The sequence below is a fragment of the Pavona decussata genome, unplaced genomic scaffold (genome assembly GCF_977016875.1).
Source record: "Pavona decussata unplaced genomic scaffold, jaPavDecu1.1 SCAFFOLD_253, whole genome shotgun sequence".
Classification (NCBI taxonomy): Eukaryota; Metazoa; Cnidaria; class Anthozoa; order Scleractinia; family Agariciidae; genus Pavona; species Pavona decussata.
In genome coordinates, this window is record NW_028145656.1 from 32,501 (window position 1) to 39,884 (window position 7,384).

At 38.1% G+C, this 7,384-nt stretch overlaps 1 protein-coding gene across 1 annotated transcript in view; it reads right to left on the minus strand.

Moving 5' to 3' along the window:
* LOC146456882 (uncharacterized) overlaps positions 1-5,999 on the minus strand; it is a gene marked incomplete at its 3' end in the record, with an annotated part of 38,311 nt that extends 32,312 nt beyond the window's left edge. The window contains exons 1-2 of the mRNA XM_085092574.1: positions 5,861-5,999; positions 572-931 (exon numbers count right to left, since the gene is read on the minus strand). Of these exons, the coding sequence (XP_084948700.1) occupies positions 572-931; positions 5,861-5,915 (415 nt within the window). The remainder of the gene's footprint in view (positions 1-571; positions 932-5,860) is intronic.
* Between the last annotated feature and the right edge of the window lie 1,385 nt (positions 6,000-7,384).

Genomic DNA, 7,384 nt, shown 5'->3' on the forward strand with positions numbered 1-7,384 from the left:
AAAAATACAGGGAAATGTATGGAGAGTTCAAAACACGACTGGACGCTTTTTGTCACAGCTACATCCCTCCGATTTTGTTCTTAAAACCTTTTTCCTAGTGCCAAAAGTTTCCAATTCATGAATTTTTCAGAAGCGATGTTTTATGAAAATTATTTGACATAGGATTTCCATACAAACACTGTTATTTCAAGCCTGTTTGCCTACCCGTCAAAATGGCGTCGAAAACCGTGATAAGACTTATTCGTTATTCACTTAGCTTGTATTATTAAAACTCGCATTCTTGATATCATTTGGCCTTGTTTATTGATAATAATGATAATGACATGACTTTTTTGGGGGAATATTGTTTATTTGCGCCCAATGTAGTGTCATTTGCGGCCCTCGCGATTCGCGCTCGGGCCGCAAATGACACTACGCGGGCGCAAATAAACAATATTCCCGAAAAAAGTCATGTTATTCCCTTATTATCCAGTTAACGGCACCATGTTTTTGTACACCAAAATGACCCCAGCGTTCGTAGCCCTCTCGAGCTACAATAATTCTTATACTCATTACAATGAATTCCACTCACCAGAGCAGTTCTTTGTGTGATAAGAAGCCTGGAAACCAGAGTAGGAGCCATTGTTATCTGATCTGAATATTACAAGCATCTGGTTAGACGAGGAGTACATTCCTTCCTTTGGGGGAGGGTGACCTCCGTAAAACACACCCAACATCCTCCCTTTGGCGTTGTCTCCATCGTATACGTAAACACCATCAGTGTTTCTGTCAGCTTGTAGACTAAAGCTTATGAACATTAGGTATACATGATGAGAAGGGCTGACCGTGATCCTCCATGAACAGAACTGCTCATCCGGGTAATTTTGTGGATAATTTGGGGATTGGAAGACGCCATTTTCTGCTCGCAGTGTCTCATTACATGCATGGCATCCTAAGAAGTAAGAAATACGCTTTTGTTACAAGGTGTTAGGTTCTATCTTTGATAATAGACCATTTCCGAGTTGCTTTAAGCCTCATTATGAAAGCGAGGCTAAGTGCAAAGTTTTTGTTATGAAAAGTTTTGCACTTAGCCTCGCTTTCATAGTGAGGCTCACAGCAACTCGGAAATGGCCTATTCGTGTCCTAAGAATGTCAATGTCGAAAAGAACTTCAAATAAATTTGTTCAGAACTTTACATGCTCACTTGAGAAACAGTGACCATCGACTAATGTTCTTAGTAATTGTGATTGCAATGTAAGGTAATGGTTTTTATTTTTTATTTTTTAATGTAATGGTAATCATATGCATTTGTATTTGCTCGTCAATAAAGTTGTGTTGGTAAGAAAAGACTTCAACGTAGAAAGAATGAGGATTCAAACATGAATCAATTCGCAAATTTTAAAAACTGCTTCTAGGACATCAAAACCTGAAAAACAAATGATTACGTCTAGTTAATGTATTTTTATTTTTGTCATTTTGAAAGGTCTGAACGTGTAATTTTTACGATGACGTCATTGTATCAGAATTCATTTTACCTCTTTTTTTTTTCCTTATTTAAATCTGTTAATTCTAGTGTGATTTAGCCTGAGGAATTCTTGTAGTTTAAGTTAAAGTGTTGATTATCTTAACAGCACTTAGACTGACTTAATAATTAATTCCTAAGGGATTGTATACGCACAATCGTTATTAATACACTCTCTTTAATTTTTGGGCTAAAGCTGAACGTTCTCAGATCTTTTTTGGCAACATGAGCCTGGAGTTATCTGTTACAGTATTTCAATAAATCTTTGGGGAGCAGGGACGGCGCAGTGGTGAGATCACTCGCCTCCCACCGATGTGGCCTGGGTTCGATTCCCCGGCTAAGTCATATGTGGTTTGAGTTTGTTGTTGCTTCGTGAGGCCCTGTGAGGGTTTTAAAATTATGGATTATTAGGGTTTTTACAGGAGGAATACGGATTATTGGCCAATAAGATTATGGATTATTTGTGTTGTATTTGTGTTGTATCGGTCATTATCACATCAATTATTTTGACAAAATAGCCCCCCTCACCCTTACCCCAGCACCAAAAAAATGGAATTAAACGACGCAAGTATTAAAAATCATACATTCATTTGAAGCAGTTCCTTTCAGACAGTCAAGTTTAAAGACGAAAACAGTGAGACATACCGAACAAAACCAAGAAAACATTCAGTGAAAAGTGCACGAGTCCGAACGAATCAGGCCCACATAACATTTTGTTTTTCGGTGAATACCTAAACGTACCTGAGGATGCGACACTAAACAGGATAATTAGACTGGCAGCTGTTGCCATCAGCATCTCTCTCCTACGTAGAACGCTTGAGCTGCCGGAACAAACCTTTTCTCTCAAATAGACAGGGAAAGGTTATTTCAATCTATTTAGCGGGAAGTATATAATTTTAACGACAAACTGTACGTGATTCACACCACCTCATGTTTGGCCGACTCTCCGGTTTTTTTTGTGGGAAACTGAAGAGCGGACGTTTTCAAAAAGACAAGATCTTTTCCCAAAATTATCACAGAAAACAAAAATGCGCGTAGAAAGCATAAAACTTAAAACAAAAAAAAAACAAAAAAACGACGAAAATGACGAAAAACCACTCTCTGATAAAGGTACGCGATTCTAAATCTCTCTAATCACACGTAAGTATGACGCGTACTAATATTTTATTTACTGTTTTTAGTCCACAAAAAAGCCAATGCCAAGTTAATTTGAAAAACACCTTTAAAGACCTTTCACTTTGAAGTGCTGACGTAGAGCCAACTGTTCGCAAAAATCTCTCGGTTGGTTGCCATAAAAACCAAGAGACCAAATTAACTTTTTTTGTTTTTTGTTTGTTTTTTTTTTTTTTTTTTTTTTTTTTTTTGTTGTGTTTTGGTTTTTTAATTGGTTTTTGTTTCTTGTTCGCTGGTTATTTATTTATTAATTTATTTATTTTTTTTGTGCCTGTTTTGGTCTGTTTTGTTTGTTTATCTTTTTTTTCTTTTTCGGTTCCTGTTTTTTTTTTTTTTTTCGTTGTTTTTGTTTGTTTGTTTGTTTGTTTTGTTGTTGATGTTTTTTTTTAAATGGATTGAGTCTCTAGTTCTCGACTTTAACATTCTTTTTACAACTGATTTATTTCCAAGCCTCGCTGAGTCCCGATTAGGGGCTCGTAGCCACTCCATTTTGATTCGAAGAACTAAGACGACGCGATCGTGATTGCTGAAGAAAAAATCATCACTAAACGCAAGAACTAGCATGCCGCTCGACTCACAGGCAACATAAAATGCCTGTGAACACGCTCCCAGCCAAGTGGGTATAGGGCGAAAGCAAAAAAATTGGCGAATGAGCGAGCCGAACGCGAACCCACTTGGAAGCCTGTTGACAGGCTAGTTGCTAGTGACCACGAAGAACAAACCAGGTATTTTTCCGGGGTATTCAGTTTTGTTTGTTAAGTTTACTGATGCACAATGTTTACATCATTCAAATTGCTTTCAATTCTTATAGTTAAGATATTTGCGATGTAATGGCCTAGATTTACGATAAAAAAAAAATTGTCTGGTCTAGGAGTTCAGACAGTGAGCAGCGGCGTAAAGAAAACCGCGCTGCGAACGAGTATAAGTTATGGGGCTGGGCATTGAGTCACTTCTTGTTTTCCGTCTCCTCGCTTTCATTTTTCGCACCCATCGCAATACACTTCACGTTGCTTTTCACTATCTCAACAACTGGTACAGGCTAGATAAAAAACAGTTACGAGCAAGAGTTGTTAATTCTGCACAGTTCGAATTGATTTCAAGTTAATCGTGATTTATTTAATATTAAATTTTTGTAACTATTTTTAAAATACTTGTGTGCTAGTTATTAGGAGTGACGAAACTTAACAATTGATTCATGCGTCAGCGTGCTCCATCGAGATATGAAGCAGGTGGGAAGTTTGGAGAGCACGAAAGATGCGTTAGAATTGCTCGAGGCGTAGCCGAGAGCAACTCCAGCTTCTTGAGTGCTCTCCAAACTTCCCAAGTGCTTCATATCTCGATGAACGCACAGCTGACTCATGAATCAATTGCTTTATAACATTTTCAACGCGTAGTTTGACCCGTTGATTCTAGGTTGACCAGAGGTTTTCCAAGCATTCACCCAATGTGCAAAGTGGCAATAAACAACCCCATGTTCAGTAAAAATACACAACTTACAGGGTAAAAAAAGCGACACCCCTTTGGTTTCAAATAGTTAAAGTTTCTAATTATCGAACAAAATACAGTGGTTGCAAATTCAGTTAAAATTTCCAAAAAACAAACTTGAAAATTTGATTCTCGCGATTCTCTCCGCTCGCGAGGACATGTGTTTATTTACGCAAGATTTACGCAGTTGTCACATTTCATCAATGAAAACATAGAAAGAAAGCAGACAACTGAAACTTTCCTAAAAGAAAAATTTATTCAGAAAAGTGTTTTTTCTAAGAAGTAAAGGCGTACAATTTTTAATCCGAGATGATAAACGCGCAACCGATTTGAAGGAACTGCAAGTCCAGTTTGAAGTAAAAGTTATCGAACCCGCGTGCAGAGCACGGTTTTCAAAAATTTCGCCAAAAAAAAAAAACTGTTAGGAATACGAAAAATCGGTCAATTAGAAAAGCATTTAAGCTTAAGCACAAATTTACAACCAAACCTGTAATTTCTTGGGAATTGGATTCCCACAATTGCAAGTACTCGAACATTACCAAGAATGATCTGCGTGAGATGTCCGCTGGATAAAACGACAAATTGTCCTTGAAGCATAATTTCTTCGCCGTTTATCGGATTTCCGCTGTTGAAACTGTCGAGTATTCCTTAGCAGTTTTTCTTTCACTTTATCGTTTAAAAAAGGTCTCTTTCCCTTTAAGAAAGCAAAACTGATGTCTGAAAATTAATAGTTTTGCGAGACACGATGACACAGGCCTTCCTTGTTCTTTTTTCCTTTTCTTTAGGTTTTTTTTTTTTCGGGAGTCAAAAACTCCAATCCCAAAGAAAAAGTAGGCAGATCTTCTTTATCAGCTGGTTCGCTTGTTTCCATCTGTAGTTAAACTTTTTGCTGAAGTTTTTCCCCGTTTTTGAATGCGAAATATCGAAGTCACTCACGGAGAAATTTTTCTTCTCGAGAGATTTGTTTGCTGACGTCATCGACGTGCACAATGGGAATATGAAGCACGCTCACGCAATTGAATTTGATTACACGAACTAGCTAGCTATGTTATAAAATAAATGAAATGAAATTTAACTCGATTCGAAGCTCAAATGATATGATTGAACAACAAATCCAACAGACGAGTAAATAGGTATGCAAAGAAAGTGAAAATCATCGCTTCCCGGCTGGCCAAGTCGGGAGCAGAAGCCACTTTTTCGGCTTCTGTTAAAAACAGGATGCTCTCGCAAACATACAAAGAAGCATTTCATTGCTTATAAAAAGCATGAAAGCTAAACGTCGAGTTAACTGTTTAGCCCGAAGAAAGACTTATTTTAGTGGCGGCAAAAGTCGTGAGCGTAAAAGCAGATCCAGTTTTTAAAATGGTAACACTTTAGGATTTCATTCACAGACTTCTAACGCTGTTACAGCTCCAGACATTTGGAAAGGTCTAATGAACTTTAACATGAAACCAGTTGCTCCAGTTCATCAGTTTGCTGGTGACAGTTTAAATTCTCCTGGACCTGTACTGGTATTTAACATGCGATACTACTAGGGAATTTCAAACCTGATAAGGAGGAAGAATTGAGCTCTGCACTGTACCTTGACAAAGCTTCCACTGCCGACACACAACACTCCGTAAAGTTCCACTTGTTTACTGAATTGTTTAAGCTAGTCTCTCCTTCAAAAAAAAAAAAGATTAAGGCAAATCATGAACTTACCTGAAGATGAGAGAACATATGCCAGCATAAAAAGGCTGGCGACTATCGTCATCATCTCTCTGGTGGGCGAAGACGCTTAAACTGCCAAAACAGCCAAGCCGACCGAGAGCAATCGAGCGAAGGTTTGTATATATACAATTAGTCAGCCAAATGCCAGTTGAGGTCAATCTATACGTGCGTCACGTTAGCTCATGTTTGGCCGGCTACAACATCCGGTTGCATTCAGCAATGGAAGTTCGGATGTCTAGTCTGCCTGCTGTCAAGACAAGGGAACACGGAAGTCGGCTCTTTGAAAAAATAACTGAAACGGAAATGCCAGAAAGGAACACTCCAAAATATTATTTGTCTCAGGCATGAGATGTGGCGCCTCAATGGTTTGGAAGGAAGGCTTTTAAACTTAAAATGCAGAAGAAACCTGAAAGTACTTTGCGGCTCTGACCCGAGCAGTCATACATCATCATTAAATAAAAGTTCTTGTAAAAAACGTTGTTGTATATCATATCATATCATAACATATCATATAATATTTTTATATACCCTCGGATTTTAGAGTAGCTTATTCAGCTAATATCTCCGAGCATTTACCCACCCAGCCATGAGAGTATACACACAAAGACCAGACCACAACACTAGGAACTACGTCCTCTACTCTTTGCTAACAGTGAGTGGGTTCTTTAACGTTCCACAGAGTTAGTACAAACATTTTTAGGGTTGTGAGACGGGGCCTATGGAGAAGACTAGGAAGTCTAACCATTTGCAGATGTCATTACAAAGGCAGTGAAGATCCACAACTGTATTTTGGATGTACTCGTTCAACAAACAAGGTATCGATTTTTCTAATTTTATAAGAGTACACTGATCTAGAATGGGGTACAAAAAGATTGCCTAATTTAAGGACCGGATGTCGCTCTTAATGCACTTCACAGCTCCATTAAACAGAGGTCTAGCTTTGGAAGCCCGGCAGCACATACAAACACCCATCGAAAAACATGGTCTCTTGGTTCTCGCAATGAGGGTGATGGGATCTGACTTTGATTTTCAATGTTAGTTTTCAATCGGACAGCTGTATTAAACGCTACAGATAAAACAGCTAGTAGATTTGCTCATCTGTTTGCAAATGTTATTATTAGTTTTTTTTTTTCCATTCATTTATTTCAGTACTTTGATTTCAGTATTTTGGTTGAGCAAATGCCCTGGGCAAACTTTGTTTTCATTGCATTTGTGATACAAACATTTAAAATTAAATATTAGCACATCTTTTCGATGTCGCCATGACGTCATTTTCAAGTGACAAAAATAGACACGCAATCGGATTCCATCCGCGCCCAACTATTTTAGACAAATGTCAATGCTCAATCACCTTACATAAGACTGTTTGAATTTTATTTTTGTCACTTGAAAACGGAAGTTCTAGCTTTGGAGACCGGAAACCACAAAGACATAATTCCTTCACGGAAGCTTCCCGGGCATCCCGTTGTAAGTGACAGGAAGTGTTTAGTTTTTGTTTTTTTTTTTGTGAAAGGT